At 47.0% G+C, this 17,529-nt stretch overlaps 1 protein-coding gene across 1 annotated transcript; it reads left to right on the top strand.

Annotated features, from left to right (window-relative positions):
- The first annotated feature begins 569 nt into the window (after positions 1 to 569).
- On the top strand, positions 570 to 15,784 carry CAV2 (caveolin 2). Its single transcript, XM_015415153.1, has 3 exons — positions 570 to 917; positions 1,444 to 1,631; positions 13,580 to 15,784. The coding sequence occupies exons 1-3, from the start codon at positions 768 to 770 to the stop codon at positions 13,728 to 13,730; spliced, it is 489 nt and encodes a 162-aa protein (XP_015270639.1). The 5' UTR covers positions 570 to 767; the 3' UTR covers positions 13,731 to 15,784.
- Positions 15,785 to 17,529: the final 1,745 nt, after the last annotated feature.

Below are 17,529 nucleotides of genomic sequence, written 5' to 3'. Positions count from 1 at the left end.
AAGACAGAAATCCTGTCTTCAGTTTGTACCTGATCTGAGGGACCCAGGTTTGAATCCCCACTCTGCCATGGAAACTTGCTTTCTTTACAAGCTGCTGCTTTATTTTCCCTAACCTCCCTTCTGTTGACATTGGACTGACCTCTTGGGCCAGTCACACACACACTCAGCCTAACCCTTACAGGGTTGTTGTGAGGATAAGACTGAAGAAAGGAGAACGATGCAAGCCGCTTTGGATCCCCAGCCGGAAGACAGGCGGGATATAAATGTAAATCAATAAGCGAGTCGCGCTTGGCCGAGAATGCGCAGGTATAAATATTTTAAAGTGCATTCCCCACATAGATCGTTGTGCCTCTAGGAGTGCACAGAGTGTTTTCTGAGCGTTTTCTCCCTCCCCCATTCCTTGCCCCTGCATATTCCGACACGAAGCGGCCGAGAGCCGTTTCAGGTGCGGCGCTGAGCTCTCCAGGCCATTGAGAGCGCCTGTTGCGCAAAGCGCGGAGGCCGCGCTGTCAAAGGGGAGTCGTTGCTCGCTCGCTCCCTCCCCCGGAGCATGCGCCGCAGTCCCAACTGGCACCACAGCAGCCGCTTCCCTTGCCCAGCCTGGCGGGCTTGCAGCCGCCGCGTCGCTTGGTGTGGGCTCCGCTGGGGCGTGGTCTGCCGGGCGCCTGCCTGCTCCAGCCGAGCAGCGCACCCTCGCGCGGCGTGATCCAGCGGCCCGAGGGCAGTGGGAGAGCCCCGGTTAGAGCGCCCAGAGCCCGGGAGAGACCATGGGGCTGGAGAAGAAGAAAGCGGACACCAAGATCTTCATGGATGAAGAGGGCTTCAACCGAAGTAGCAGCCCTGCTCTGTCCAAGACGGAGGAGAGCTTGGAGAAAGTCCCCGACAGAGATCCACACGGCCTCAACAGCCATCTGAAGGTGAGGGGTGGAGGAGAGCTTTCCCGGGCATCCAGACGTTACCTGTTCCCGCTGTTGCTTTTGCGCGCTAGAGACCCCTAGGAGTCGCTTAAATGCTTATTCCATGTAAGGCTATTTCAACGCGAGCCCGTCTTCTCCCGCTCCCCCCCCCCCGGTTTCCGTCCTAGGAATTAAAACTCACTGGAATACTTTAAATCCCTCCTTCCCTGGTTCTCATTTGGAGAATGACTTGTTTTGATCGCGCTGAAGTTGTGGGTTAGGCGGGCAGGTGGATAAACACGGGGCCGCATTCACTGGTTGCTGTGTGTACCTGTGAATGTTCACAAATACCCTCCCCAAAAACCTGCCCTTGTTCTCTTCCACACGGTATAGTAGAAGGTCAGTGCCTGTTCGATTCAGCAAGATTCTTTCAGATCCCTAACAAAAGCATGCATCCTCTCCCCCCCCCCCGTTTGTGGGCCCCCCTCCTACTTTGCATTTTCAAAGGGAGGCTGGTGTTGCCAATGCTTATTGTGTCTCATTCCAGCTGGGATTTGAGGACGTGATCGCCGAGCCTGCCTCCACTCACTCTTTTGACAGAGTTTGGATCTGCAGCCATGCGCTCTTCGAGCTCAGCAAATACGTGATCTACAAGCTCCTGACTCTTTTCCTGGCCATCCCCTTAGCCCTGATTGCAGGAATTCTCTTTGCGGTGCTCAGCTGCCTGCATATCTGGTAGGACTTTTAACTTCTTGTGTCTGCTGCGGTGTTAATATTACAAAAGAACTTCATTGCACTGGCAGGAGGGAAATGCTCTAAGCAATACCTGCACTCTCTGCCGCCACCACTGCTGGCGGTGGTGATTTTAGATTGATCTGCTAATATTCATTCTGGTAGAATTTGTGAAGCCTGGGCCTGTTCATGTTTACTTGGAAGTAATGCCTGTGGGTCCTGACCTGGATGACCAAGGCTAGCCTGATGTCAGATCTCAGAAGCTAAACAGGGTTGGCCCTGGTTAGTAGTTGGATGGGAGGCCACCAAGGAAAACCAGGGTCACTACACAGGCAAAGGCAAACCACCTGACAACATTTTATACACAAGGCCTATGGCCTCAAATGGCAGTTCATCAGGAAAGTATAGAAGTGATTGAAACATTAATGTGCAAAGTGCTTTCAATAGGCGGTAGAGTCGACTGTACCACTTCAACTGCAGGTGAATGATTACATTTTCCAAGATCTCTCTCTTAATAATACCCCGTAAGTGGGAAAGCTGTGCTGCATGTGAAAGATTAAGCTAGACTCTCTTCCTGATTTGCAATTTTTTGTATAATTTGCAGGAGATATTAAAAATGTGACATTGTGCACATGCCCCATCTGAAGTGATAACGCCCATTCTGCCACTTCAGAATTCCACTGCCTCATTCTAGTAGATATATAGAGCCATATTTGTAGCGTGACTGTTGTTGTATTCACTCAAAAAATCAACATAGGTTTGCACATCATATGTCAGTCAGTTTTCCAGCTTAATGCTGAATGTGCAAACACGCTTCAATGAAAAAGCATGGCATTTGAGGTTAAGGGGATGTCTTCTTGTTTCATACCCGCAAAAGATCTGTTATAGAAAAAGAGCTAGGGGAACTCATTAGCATAACTCATTAGCATATGCCACACCCCCTGACATCACCGGAAGTGTGTCATAAGGCCACACACCCCTGCCATTACCGGAAGTGTGTCATAAGGCCACACCCACCACTCAGTTAGTCTTAGTCTTAAAGGTTAGTCTTAAAGGTGCTATTTGAACTCTTGGACTATTTTGCAGCAACAGACTAACACAGCTAATTCCTCTGAATCTAAACCCACCACTCAGGCTCCACCCCCAAAATCTCCAAGGTATTGCCAACTCAGAGCTGGCGAGCCTATCTGATGGCACATGTGACAGACGGGTGACAGCAACCTCAGGGAGGCCATAGATGGGCACATAAGAACATAAGAAAACAAGAGAAGCCATGTTGGATCAGGCCAATGGCCCATCTAGTCCAACATTCTGTCACACAGTGGCCAAAAATGAATTTTGCTCACAAGACTCCTTAGAGGGAACATTTGTAGGCAATTCCAGGGAGAAAAAACAGCTATAAACCAAGACCGGCTATAAACCAAAACAGCTATAAACTAAGCATGGGGGCAGATGACCACATTGCTACGGAAAATACACAGAAAATCCAGGCATTTATACTTTGTTTTCACTCCCTCCCCCCAACAATTCTGGCGGCAGCCCTGGTTTCAGCTCTCACTGAGCCCCCGTCGAGCTCGGCGGTGGACCTGCAAGGCTGGCGGGAGTGCAAGGAAGGCCCCCCAGCCCCCAACGGTCCCGGTCGCCGCCGGCCTTGCGGCCCGGCAGTGGACCTGCATGGCCGGCGGGAGTGTGAGGAAGCCCCGCCAAGGCCCTCCCTGGCCCCATGCAGGCAGGGGTGGGGAAAGGCGGGGAGGAAGCAACTTTCCTTCCCTCTTCTCCTGCCTCCTCCTGGCTGAATGAGGGCTGGAAGCAAGGCGGCCGGAAGCAGGGGGGCCTTCGTCATGTGCCCCGCCCCCCCGCACCTCCCCCGGGGGAACAGCGATCCCCCGCGATCCCCCCGAATCGACCTCTAGTTGTAGACATCAAATGAACATGCATGTATGAAGCAGGCGTGTCCCACTGTGTTCAGGGGACCTCTGCTTCCTATTTAAATGTGTTTAAGGTTATAGCTTTTGTATTGCAACCACCATGTAAAGAAAATCACTATTTCATTTTATATTCTAAAGGGAATAAGGCCCGTTGTGGAAATAAATACAACGAGATCTAGAAAGAGACCTCAGCAGGGTATAATGACACAGAGTCCACCCTGCAAAGCAGCTGTTTTCTCTAGGGGAATTGATCTCTGCCATCAGGAGAGCAGTTTAATTCTGAGAGATTTCCAGTCCTCACCTGGAGATTGGCAGCAATAGTTCCCCAGGAGAAAATAACTGCTTTGCAGGGTAGACTCTATGGCATTGTATTCAGCTGAGGCCTCTCCCCAAACTCTGGCTTCCGTAGACTTTACCACAAAATATCCAGGAATTTCCCAACCTGGAGCTGGCAACCCTTGTCAGGACTGGCCCCAATGAGTTCCCCACAAAGGCCTGGAAAGGGCCTCCTGCCTTGCCTTTTTATTGACAGAACCAAGCTTGGTTGCCTAGCAACAGCCACTGAGGGAAAAGTTAGTCCCACAGGAGCCAAGCAGAAGTGTCTTTGTCAGGAGAGACAGCTGTTTTGGCAGTTTATTCTGTCAGGGAAGTGGCCAGGTTGGCAGCAGATGGGGAGAGGAGCGGACCCAGCACCCAGCCAGTGGCATGAGTACTCTTGATTGGTGGTTGATGGGCCAATGGCTGATGGAGCACACTTCACAGCCAATGGGAGAACCAGAAAGCGCCCATACATAAGGCATATATGCACTCCCTCTGAAAAAAGGGGTTACAAAATACCAAAACCAGAGAACAAGGTGCCTGTGCAAGCACAGAGAACTGTTCCTGGCAGGCAGGCAAGATGGAGGGGGGCAGGAGGGGAAGAGATATTGGGGGGAACAATTACAAATGAGGAAGATGTGGGTGTCTGGGTGAATTGTTGCTGTCACCGCCACTGAGGTGCCAAAGGTCTGGCCAGCTAGAAGGGTTGCTGCCATTGGCAGTGCTGCTGCAACAAACTTGCAGGGCAGGCGATTAAGAGACTTGCTGCCTCAACTGCCCTCTTTAAACTTTCCCATTGGCTTACAACCAGTAGGACTGTGGGGAGTGGCAGTGGCACCTAGGGGAAGGGTGAAAAGGATTCTTAGCACCCACCCACCTGTCTCCGCTTCTCCCCACAGTCTTGCTGGTTAGAAGCTGAAGGGAAAGTTTAAAGAGGGCAGCTGAGGCAGGGATGAGAAGGAGCCTCCTTGCCCACCTGCACACTTCCATAGCTGCCACCTCAGGCGCCCAATCTACACTTTCCCATCAGCTTCTGACTTTCAAAACTGCAGGGAGAAGGAGCACTGGAGACGGGCAAGTGGGTGCAAAGAATTCTCCTTGCCCCTCCCATAGTTCCAGCACAGCTTCTCCCTGCAGTCTCTCTTTCCTGCCCCCCAACGTTGCCATGCTGCCTATTCCCCCCACCTCCACCCTGGCCTGATGTGGCTCCCTGCCCTCCCCCCATGACCACTACTGCCCCCCAGACCCTGCAAGTTCTATGTGACTTCCTGCTTTTTCCCCCTTATAGTCACTGTCCCCTAGTCCCTCAGGGCTAGCTTGTTTTTCAGTCACAGTACTGCAGATTTTGGTGTGTATGTGAATACCAATTCCTTATGCAGATGTCTGTGTGAAGGAGTCATTTGTGCATGGTATTAATTTGAGTAACTGTCCCACAGCTGCTTTTAGGTGGCATTGTATCTGTAAATGTATTAGTGAAAATTACTGCAAGTTACCCTTGAATGTGTGCCTACATGTATGGCAGCAGCGCACTCAGCTCAAACCAGATTTTTTTCGTGGTGGGGGTATTTGTGTGAGTCCTTCCTGAGGACATTTGAGATGTCAACTTTCACAGCAACTGCAGAGCCCTTGCCCTACCAGGCTGTGAAACAGAAAGTTCCCGGTAGGAAGTGATATTTATCATTCTGGGCAACTGGATCTACCATTTCTGAGGTTTTCGTAGAGATTGCTGTGCTGCTTATACTGGTGCAATTGAGCCAGCATCATGGATTGTGGGTGTGTGGCAATCTGATTCAATTCACTTATGACTCATAAAAACATTGTGGCCACTGATGACACTGAACCTGGTGGCCTCAAGGCCAGCCCAAGGTTTTGGGGCATCTTAGGTGAACTATGAGTTTGGTGTACCACCTCCCAAAATAAGGACAAATGTGTCTAGAATTAACATTTTACTTACTGGGCATTACAAGGTAAAAATTAAAAACACCTAAGCGCTTTAAGAGGCCTCCATCTTATTTATTTATTTATTTATTTTTCAAATTTATATTCCGCTCTCCCCATGAACGGGCTCAGAGCGGATCACAACTAATAATTAGGCCATTTGGCATCACAAAAACAATAGTAAAAAGTGTATTATAACATTAAAACGAATAATTTAAAACAGATCGCACCAGTTATTGCACAGTCTCCGATACTGGTGCCACTGGACTCTTAAATTTGTTTAATCCGGGCCACGTGGAAGTGATGTCTTCAGCAGGGGAGACCAACTTTTTTACTGGATGCCTGCCACCTCAACCAAAGGCCTGGTGGAACAGCTCTGTTTTACTGGCCCTGTGGAACAATAGAAGGTCCCACAGGGCCCTGTTCTCACACGGGAGAATGTTCCACCAGACCAGGGCCAGGGCAGAGAAAGCCCCAGTCCTGGTCGAGGCCAAACGGACGTCCCTCAGGCTCAGGACAACTAGCAGATCTTGATTGGCAGAGCACAAGGCTCTCTGGGGTACATATGGGGAGAGGCGGTCCCTTATGTATGTCGGGCCCAGGCCGTGCAAGGCTTTAAAGGTCAATACCAGTACCATGAAGCAGATCCAGTACTTAATTGGCAGCCAGTGCAATTGGTGTAGCACCAGCTGAATGCGTGCCTCCTCAGGCAATGCAGTCATCAGGCGCACCACCATATTTTCCACCAGCTAGAGTTTCTGGATCAACCACAAGGGGAAGCCCACGTAAAGCGAGTTACAGTAATCAAGCCTGGAAGCAGTGTTCCCTCTAAGCTGAGTTAGTGTGAGCTAGCTCAGTTTTTTAGCTTCTGTTTCACACATTTCTGTCTTAGCTCAGGAAGGATGGCTCCAGAGCAAACTAAATTTATGCAGTAGCCAAATTGCTCGCTCACAACTTTAATGCCAGTAGCTCACAAAGTAGAATTTTTGTTCACAAGACTCCACAACTTAGAGGGAGTATTGCCTGGAAGTGACCATAGCATGGGTCACTGTAGCCAAGTCCTGGGGGGAGAGGTAAGGGGCCAGCTGCCTGGTCTGCCAGGGATGATAAAAGGCAGACCTAGCAACTGTGGTGACTTAGGCCTACATAGAAAGCAAGGCATCCAGGACTACCCCCAGGCTCTTCATCTTCTGGGCTGGCACAAGTAATATGCCATCCAAGGTGGGTAGCCTGATTCCTGATCCAGCTCCCCCCCACTTAGGTACAGGACCTCCGTCTTGGTTGGATTAAGTTTCAACTGGCTTTGCTGTAGCCATCCAGCCACAGCCTCCAATGCCCTGGTCAAATTTTCTGGGCCGTAGTCCGGGCAGCCATCCATCAACAGATATAGCTGGGTGTCATCTGCATACTGTTGACATCCCAGCCCAAACCCCCGGACCAGCTGGGTGAAGGGGCACATATAGATGTTAAATAATTGGCGAGAGAACTGCTCCCTGCAGCACTCCACATTCAAGTGGGCATCGCAGGAATACTCCCTCACCAAGCACCACCCTCTGTCCCCTATCGCAGAGAAAAGAAGAAAACCATTGTAAGACAGACCCCCGAACTCCTATCTTGGCAAGATAGATCAAAAGATCATAATTAATCATGTTGAACGTTGCTGTCAGATCCAAGAGTAACAGCAGTGCCGACCCGCCCCTATCCAGGTGTCTCTGGAGGTCATCTGTGAGGTGACTGGCACTGTCTCTGTACCCCTGGCCAGGGTGGAAACTGGACTGGGTCAAGGATGGATGTGTCCTCCAAGAAAGCCTGGAGTTGTTCAGGTACCGCTCTCTCGACTACCTTACCCAGAAGTGGTAGATTGAGACTGGGCACTAGTTGGCCAGGGCCGTAGGTTCCAGTATTGGTTTCTTTAGGAGTGGACGGACCACTGCCTTCTTTAACCCCACTGGGAAGGTCCCAGAAGAAAGGGACAAGTTGATAATTTCTCCCAGGGGCCCCCAAATGCCCTCCCCAAAGGCTTTAACTAGCTAGGAAGGGCATGGGTCAAGAAGGCATGTTCCAGCATAGCAACTATAGAACACAAAAGTCAACGATTGTGGAGATTCTAGAAGCCAGTTAATGCTAAACTTCCCTTTAAAACAACAGAGGAGGTTCCTCTTGCCTTTATGGTACCCCTCAAAAACTGGCATGCTAGGCAATCACCTGGGTGACCAGGCTGGCTCTAGCTGGCATCTTGTGTGTTCTTTGCTGAGCAGCGGTGTATCCTACGATTAGTTCCTAATGTAGCTCTGTGAAGGACACAGCTTCTGATCTTTTCCAGAATGTACCCTTATGGACTCTGTGGAAACACTGGACCTGAGTTCTCTAATTAAGTCTTTGCTGCGTTCCCATACAGGGCTATGTCTTTTCAACATCCAGAACAAGAATCAAAAGACAATGTTAACTCTGTGGTGTCCAGTCAGTTGATATTTGATGGAGAGAATTCTGAGGACAAATTATATGTGTGCCAGTGTCGGTGTGATATACTATACCTGTCTGTACACTTAGGGGTTGGATAAACTGTCGTTCTGCCCACATAACAGCAGTTATGCTGGATTAGCGGTCTTTCTGTTGGTGGAGGACAGGAATGAAATTTTCATAGATTCTTCCTTCCCACTGAGAACTCCTTCTTTGACTCCAGATCTGTAGATGAGGGTCCCTTGACATCCCACCACAGGAGAATTTTAGAGGGCACAGTTGGCTGCACCAGGAGGGGAGAGTCCCACATTGCTACCTTCATTCCACTAATGATGCTTATGGGTGCCAACTCCAGGTTGTGAAATTCCTGGAGATTCAGGGGTGGAGCCTGAGAAGGGTGGGGTTCGGGGATGGGAGAGACCTTGGAAGGGTATAATGCTATTGACTCCACCCTCCAAAGCAGCTATTTTCTCCAGGGAAACTGATCCCTATCATAATTCTGGGAGATCTTTGAGCCTCACCTGGAGGTTGGCAACCCAATACCCCAACCCTTAGGATTCTCCCCCCACACACCCGGGAACTCTTTTCTCTAGGTCCTTTTTGCAAATCTAAGGGGAGGGTCCTCATAGTAGTGGCATCATCTACACATCGGGGGCACCTGGGGGCAGGGAGATTTTCCTGCAAACGTGGGGCAATGCCCAGGTGTGCAGAAAAATCTGAAAACTGTAAAAAAATATAGGGGGGATAATTAAATCCCCCCAAAAGTAAAAGAGCATCCCCTGCGCATGTGCAGGGAATGCTCTTAGAACGGCTTCGCTGCTGCCACCACCAGAAAGGGGGAGGGGGAGAAGGCTTGGCCAGCCGGCAGCTGTAAGCCGCTCAGCCCTCGCCGCTGCCGGGGGGGGGGGAGAAAGTTTGGCAGGCCGGCGAGGCCTTGCCGTCATAGGGGGAGGGAGAAAGTTTGACGGGTTGGCGAGGACTCGCCACCGCTGCGGGGGGGAGGGAGAAAGTTCGGTGGGCCGGCAAGGCCTCGCCGTCGCCACTGCCACCACTGCGGAGGGGGGAGGGAGAAAGCTTGGCGGGCTGGCGAGGCCTCGCTGCCACTGCCTCCGGGTGGGGAGAGAGAGGGAGAAAGTTCGGTGGGCCGGCAAGGCCTCGCCACCAGCTTGGAGAGGCGTGGGCCTCACTGTCGGTGCGGGGGACAGGGGGCAGGGGAGAAGGCTCACCTGTGGATGCTTCCTTCTCCTCCTGTGGAGCTTCTCCTCCCCCCACCCCCGCAAGTATCGCGGGTCCCCCTTCTTGTGTATTTATAATGTGCTCCTCAGTTAACACCTTCATTGCTGACCATTATGAGCTATTTCTATTAGCACAGTTTTAGTTGACTTCTTTTTTCCCCTCCATACTTAGGTTTGCTGTGATAAGCTCTCTGCTACTAGTTCTTTTATATGCTAGCCAAGTCATAAATTATACGTTTTATGTTGTTAAAGTGATAAAATAAGTTTAGGGTTAATAAGAATGCCACCATAGCATATGTTTTAATTTTTCTCCAAAGTAGCTGTGGCTTTTCTTTTTAAAAATGGAAAGAAAAAATAGGGCTCCCCCATGGCTTCAGAATCTCTGAAAGCTGCCATCTCTTCTGTATACACCTAAGAACTGTCAGCTTGAAGGATTTAGCTATTGGGGAAGTGTGTGGTAAGTTCCGCAGCCCGGTGCCATCTCATCTGCCTAATATTACATCATTCCTGAGAAGTGTTTTTTTTTCCTCTTTAATTTCAATGGGTGTGGGAGAGCCAGTCTACGTACACTTCAGTTCTTCCACGTCATTTTCAAATGAACATCGTAGCCATTGTCATTAGGTGGGTGAAGTCCACATGGCTATCCACATGTGCATGGATGCTTACATTGGCTTCAGTATAACAATCTAGAATTTAACCTGTCTGGATCAAAAGAAAATATAAAAGGATGGAGTTATGAGGGAACTGTTTAACTGAGTATCTCTCTAACCAATATGGCACCACTTAAAAAAGGAATTGTTGATCTGGTGCTCAAACACTTGAAAAACTGAGAGTAAAGCCTGTTTTAATCCATGCCACTTAACTCTTTTGCCATTTCTAACAGTCATCTCAGGACTCCCCCAAAGCATATGTTCTCATTCAGCTGTGCTTTGTCCAAGAATGTGGAGGTGGAATTAGGTGGATGGAAATGTAAGGCCATTGTTCAGTTTTCCTGTGGAATCCCTTCAGTTTGGAAACTTGTAACTGTTGCTTGCTTTTGAGGGCAGGGTAGTGAATTCCATTCAAACACTCCCAATGTCCCTTGGAAAACCGCCAGAGCAGCTCTACTGAGGGGACTGTGAATTCCCTGGCTTCAGCCAGTTCCATAAGAGGGTGTAATCACAGCCTTGGTATTTTGTTTCTTCAGCTTACAAATGGAGACCCTGTTATTAACCTGCCTCCCAATGGTGAGGCTAAAATTCCATCCTGCACAGGAAAGCCTTTGGAAACCCTCGGTTAGGAAGCATTTTGCTGAAGTGCCAACAGAGTGGAGTTGCTACTGTGTTAGCAAGCCAAAAATTCACATAAGAGCTTGACCTCACATTCCTTCTGCATCTGCACCCAGAGTTCTCTGTGACTTGAGAAGCTGTTGCATAGCCATATCAGAGGACAGGGTGCTTTTACCTCTGGGTTGTTGAATTCTGCATGCACGTATTGTCCTTCATTGAAGTGGAATAACAATACAGGAACAAAAACCTATGTAAGGAAAAGAAAGCCCCAATACAGTAGCATGCTGGATTTTATTTTTTATTTTTTTAAGCTACTGTTACTATTTTAAAAGCAGTTTACATTGAACCCTTCTTCTGGCAAGATCAGTTAGGCTGGTGACCATAGTTACATTATCTGGTAGGTATGTGAGAACAATTTGAAGCTGTGCCCAGAGCAACCACCCACTGAGAGAGCTGGTTGCAGGATGGGTAAGGGGAAAAACCCACCTCTCTGTTCTGTTGTTTAAATGGACCTTCTTCCTGTTCTCGCCTCAAGCTTTAAACTGGGAAAGATGCATCAAGGTCTTGCACAGATATTTGCGCAAACTTTTTAAAATCAGTCCTTTCTATAACTGCATATCTGTATGTATCTAATTTGCTGTTTCACAATCAGGATTTCAAATTATGCTTGCTAAATTCCGCTTATAATTAGAGGATTCCACTTAGGTGTATTTAGGACTGCTTTTCTCTCCACTCAAGACTCAAAGCAATTTTATTAGAAAGCCAGAAAAATATAATGTAGACAAAGCAAGAAAAAAAAATATACAGGACAGCTTTTGAATTGGTCTTGGATCCATTTTGCTGACTTACAGACCAAGAGCTACACCTAGGCTAAACATCTGCTACAGACAAGGAACACAAGCACATGGAGATCTCATACACTTGGCACAAAGCTCCTGCCAGAAGAGCCTCTAGCCACAACCAGGCTAAATACCTAGCGTTGCCAGCTTTGAATTGGGAAACATCCAGGGATGGCACCCCTGCACTCACCCCCCAAGAGGTTAAAGACAGGGGACCCCTTTCATCCTCGGGGAATGTAATGGGCCACCCTGGTGTGAAGAGCAGCCTTGGGAACGTCTTCAGGAGAGTGAGACATCCACAGCAGAACTCGTCAACCCAGCATCCGTCCCAAACAAGGCTGGGCAAGCCTCCTGAGCACCGGTAGTGACAGGGATGCTTGGAAAACCAGCCACCTTGCCAAAAGACAGAAGAGAAGTGGGGGAAGGAAGAAGGTGCTGGCGGAGAAGCCAGAAACCTGCAAGATGACAAGGCAAACTTGGGGGGGGGAGCACCACCCAAAGTTGGCAGTGAAGCAAAGGTTGATTGTGGCAGGGGGAGGGGCGAGGCAGATCGTGTCCCAAATTATGAGGAGAGTGCCAGTCAGGCAGGCTCTGACTGGAAATCCCTGGAGATCTTGGGAGTAGAGACTGAGGAGGGTGGGGGTGGGGGAGGGCTTCAATGGGTTATAATGCCATAGTGCTGCTTCGTGGAACGACCGGCCTAGGACTGGGCGACTGGAGGGCAGCGAGGCGACCGACAGCTCCAGCACTCCAGGGGCCCCACGTCACTGCGCCACTCTGCTGCCTCCCCGCCATCCCTCACCCTTCCCACTCTGTGCTGCCTTTCCCTTCGCCGCCAGGCAACTCTTCCCTGGCAAACCCGCCAGGGCAGTGGCAGCAGCACTAAAAGTGGCCGTGGAAGGGGCGCCTTTTCTGAGAGAGCTTCTCTGTGCCTCCTGATGTCTGCATCCCTAGGCAGCTGCCAAGGTTAGCCTAGTGGTAGAGCCGGCCCTGTGCACTGTTGTGTTTTAGAATGGGGGCGTTTTCACACAACGTGCGTAAAACCAGATTCATTTTAGACCATTCCTTCTACAGGTTGCAGTATGTACACACAAAACATGTACATCTTGACTGTTACTAATTATTGTTTACTTATCCTCCTGCACTTTTATTTTACAAGACATTTTTTTAAAATCCCAACTGTAGAAAGGTGTTCAAATAGTAATATGATCTGTAAAGTCCTTCCATTTACAGTTCAGATGCTCTTAACAGCAACCTACCAGAAGAATGGATTGAGAATTTAGGTATTTATGTGGTTCTTGGAATGGAGATACAATGGTTTTGATGTGTGTACGGGGGGGGGGGGGGCTAAGAATGTTGCTTCAGTGCTTGTTACCATACCCTTGGAAAATGAAATATAACAGAATCTTAGTGTCACTTCATACCAGCCATTCTCGCCTTGAGTAACTTAAACAGTGTAACTTAAAACCTAGATACACCACAGCACAATAATACTATCAGCCTTTGGCTTTTGCCCTCTGGTTCATCTCTCTGGCCACATCCAGGCTTAAATACCTGTAATGGAGAGCAAAACAAATCAGTCTAGATCCCTTGAAACACAAGTGATACTTCCTGGGCTCTTTTGAAGAACCTCTTACTCCAAGGAAGTAGAAGAAAGTGAGGATTGGCTCTGTGCTTTGGGGTAGAAACAGGCGGGCACCATGAAGTGCCCTGGTGATCAGCCTGCATCTTCTGCAGCTGACAGAGATGTTCCCGAGATCCAGCTGCCTTGCTTTTCCCCATCCAGCATTTTCACCACATCCAGAATTTGGCAAGCATAGATCCAATCAAAGCTTATATTCTTCTGGTAGATGCCTTTGGTCTTTGGTACTAAATAAACCATAACTGATGGGAATAGCTGAGTTTAAGGACTGGTAGTTTAAAATGTCATTTAAATTTTCTAATTTCCTTTTCTCCACCTTTCAGGGTTGTGGTGCCTTTCATAAAGTCCTGCCTCATGGTCTTGCCTTCGGTGCAGGCTGTATGGAAGAGTGCGACGGAAGTTTTTGTCGCCCCGCTTTTTCACAGCATAGGAAAGTGCTGTGCAGCAGTCAACATACGCCTTGACCAAGAGTGAACATCTGGGATTCAATAACACACTAGTCTTCAGTGATGTTATACCTCCTTGCAGATAGCATGGATGTGCTTAACCATTCATTCCAAAACTACTACTGCTTAAATGGCTTGACTTTCCTTTCTAGTGGGCTGCACATTTTCTGGAAATAAATCTTGCTGGGGAGGGAAAGAAGAGATGGATCATTAGTCCATTTTATTGCTAACTGAAGAAAACTGGGACATGTTGGCAATACTTTATTTTAACGGTACTTTCATAGTCTGGTCCTCATCAATGTTTTAAGGGGAGCTTTCATGTCTACCATATCATGGTCTATGACCATGACCATCCTTCACCATGGAATATTTTGCTGCTCTGAATCCTAATTACGGGCTAACTCCAAGCATTGTAGTAACTAAATCCCTAGACATTGTCTTACCAGGATTGGACACAGCCTATTATTTCAGTGTTACACTCTACAACTGAACCTCAGAATTACAAATACCTCCAGAGTATATATCTTTACGCCTTGAATACTTCCTCCTTCTGAATCCTGACGTTCAAACCACCCAGCTCCCTAACCAGCTGGCTCACGTACAACCTATCAGCTGCTTGCAAAACCCATCAGCACTCCTGTGCTCCAGCAACTCTGCTTTCCCAAATCCAGTAAAAACTCTCAAAGAACACTTGTCAGGGCCAGATGGGACTACAAGCAGCTGCATCTTGGAAACAGGCTTGGAATGGGGGGAACCTGGAGAGCAGCAAGAGAAGTTAATTCCCTATCAACCAGGCAGGGACAGTGTGCCAGGTTCTTAACGTTTACACCAAGCCTGACCCCTCCAGAAGCTCACTGGAGCCAGTGTTGCACATCCCTCTTCCTTTCACTGCTTGAAAGGGGCTCCAGGATGTGTACACATTCCCTGAGCTGGATTCCAAACTCCTGCCAATAGATTCCTAATTCAAGTACTAGAATCCCTGATGCCAGCATGGAGCTTCTTTTATTCCAGTGAATTAGAAAGCCTTGTGGGTACTTCTGCATGTGGCTCAGACTGGTATGTAGGGTTCGGGATTAGGCTGACAAAGCGCTATCCTTAGGTCCCCTCCTTGCCTCATTTGTATTTATGATTATTTTCCTCATTATTGTATAGCTCTGAGGGTTCTATGAGGTTCCACTGTAGGAAATGTAGACGCTGTTTGGGCTCCAAAGAAACTTGCATACAAGTTTATACCAAACTGTGGAGTTTATACCAAACTGTGGAGAAAGAGAATCACATCCTCCTGACTCTTGCTTACTACATGCTCAAAAAGCAAAACAGGCTTCTCCAAAATGTGCTTAAAAGAAAAAGATGCTGATAAAAGTGTTGGTTTGGGGCAGGTAGTAAATTTTTTTGCTTTATTTAATGAAACTTTTGATTTTGCTGTATATATTGTTTGTATGTAAATGATATTGTAATGGGTTTCACTGATGCTTTATTTTTACATGCTCTGTATTCTTGCCCAGCTTCAGGTATTTACTCTAGATAGCCTCTGCTCTGATGAACTTATGCTGTGTACAGAACTGTCCCATGCATGTTTTAGGCTTCTACACACAGAAAACATGGCAGAGCTACTTAGTTGTATTCTGCACCCAGTACCTTATACAGAGTCCCATTCTGCTGAGCACCTGAGAATCCCAGCTAGAGAGGGAACGTGCCTCCAGACATGCATGATCTGGCATGTGGAAATGGGTATAGCTCAAAAGGGCTGTCCCTCTCATCACAACTGGATGTGGATCCCAGTTATCCATCTGTGGCTGGTGTGCTTTTCCTTGTGCATCTTCTACGCACTAAGGTATGGGCATGCATCACAGTGGAGTTCATGAACATCTCTGCAGTGATGTCAATTGGTTTGAGGTTCTGTTGTCTAGATAATCAACAAATGTTTTGAAGTATTGCCATGCAATTCAAAATGTACCAAATATTTTGTAGAATTCCATCTTTACTATCCAAGTACTATAAATCAAACTATGCAAAAGATTCCGAAATAAACATTTTCAAAAAATGTTTTTATTAAAACTGGTCTGTAGTATATTCAAGATTTCGTGCCTTTGTACCTTATGAACAACACTTTAATAATTTACATAATAAATATTTTACTGACACTGTAACATGGTACAATGTTATTTATTTAGGAATTTTGCTTAGAAATCTTTTGTGTTCTCAAATTGAGAAACTTTCATTGTTCCAAAACCTAATGAATGCGGATTTTATATGCATTTAATACAGTTGAAATTTACCTGTGCATGTCATGAAATGTGAACATTTACGCTAATTTTGAAATAGACCATTGTGCTGCTGTTTTAAGAGAATCGAGTATGCATGTAAAATATTTACACTGTGGGGCAATACACTTTTTCCAAAGTGGGATCATGTGAACAATATCTAAATACTTATTTTTTCCTATTTATGTAAGGAAAGCAGCATGATTCACTAAACTGTTTCTGGTTCTGCATATACATTTTGCCAAGTATCTTGTGAAACAGAACTCTCAAAAAGTCTTGTAGAAATGAGTAAGACAACGCAACATAAAACAGTGGGCTAAAAATCTTGACAGTATAAGAGAAAATGAGGTGCTAAAGGTAGGGGCATTTTGTTCATGTAATTAAATAATTGAGAATTACCCCTCAAGCCAAAGTAACACTGCAGTTCTTTATTTAGCTGCAGGACTCATTTAAATTAGCAAATTAAAGCAGTGCATCTTAATAAACATACATATTTTTACTAGGCCAGCATGTGATAAAGCATCCCTTATCTTTAGGATATGAGAAACAGAAGTACCAAGACATTATACCAAGTTGTTCAAGTTAACAGCTTCCTGGATGTATTCTGACTTTAATGCCCTCGAGGGTAGTAGTACAATAGGGAGTACTGAAGGAATGGAATTAGACACAAATAACCATCTTAAATTATATGACTTATGGAAATCCTTTTGAAGAAAGCAGTTCCAAGTTGAAAAAGTCAGACCCCTTCCCCTTACAGCACGGGATCACACACATTTGTAAGACTCCAAGAAATAAATTTCTTGGGTGGGTGGACTCTCTCCCCTACGTGTAGGGACAAAACTTCTGTTAGTTAAAAAAACATAGCAATGTGGAAAAAATAACTTTCCTGAAAAAATAGTATGAGGTCAAATATGGATTTGATCATTTATGCCAATAACCATGCTTTATTTTAACAAGCTTTTGAAAGTTAACATGAATGTATTTGACCTTTAACTTCAAAATCACTGTCTCACACTTCCACCATTTCTACCAGAGCAGAATGCATGGCTTTCCTCTCCACTTTATCTTCACAACAGCCTTATGAGGCAGTTTTGGCTGAAGGAAATGACTGGCCTAAGTTGACTTCATTGAGTGGGATTTTGAACTTGAGTCTTCGTAGTACTAGCCTAACACACTGGCCACTACATCCCATTTCTTCTCTATCTAAAATAATCTGCGCACTGAATTCTCGCCTGGTGCCATCATGGTTATATGGTTCCAAAGAACTGTGACTCTTTGTCCAGTTCTGTAGTCTTCACAGAGCCACAGGGCAAAAGGGACATCCTCATGGTTATAGCAAATAAGACAGGACAATTCATGCTCTTAGGAGTGCCCAAATATATTACTATCATCCCCTTTCAAGGGCACTTTAACATACCTAATGAATTTACCTTCAGTAAATAAACCATTGAGGGGAGGAACTACACTGTGGAATAAGGGGACTAGTGGCTGGCTCACTGGTGCTCATATTGATATATTGATGTGAGCAGTGTATCACTGGAAAAGTGAACGGACATTATGTTC

This window comes from Gekko japonicus, unplaced genomic scaffold (genome assembly GCF_001447785.1).
Source record: "Gekko japonicus isolate JY-2015 unplaced genomic scaffold, Gekko_japonicus_V1.1 scaffold1823, whole genome shotgun sequence".
In the NCBI taxonomy this organism is placed as follows: Eukaryota; Metazoa; Chordata; class Lepidosauria; order Squamata; family Gekkonidae; genus Gekko; species Gekko japonicus.
The sequence above is the reverse complement of the archived record's forward strand: the minus strand, read 5'-3'. Positions and strand labels throughout refer to the sequence as shown.

Bases quoted from the DNA above. Each gene is read 5' to 3' on its own strand.
- CAV2 (XM_015415153.1), top strand. From the start codon at position 768: ATGGGGCTGGAGAAGAAGAAAGCGGACACCAAGATCTTCATGGATGAA. The intron at 918-1,443 runs GTGAGGGGTGGA...GTCTCATTCCAG, and splicing joins GCCTCAACAGCCATCTGAAG to CTGGGATTTGAGGACGTGAT. The intron at 1,632-13,579 runs GTAGGACTTTTA...TCCACCTTTCAG, and splicing joins CTCAGCTGCCTGCATATCTG to GGTTGTGGTGCCTTTCATAA.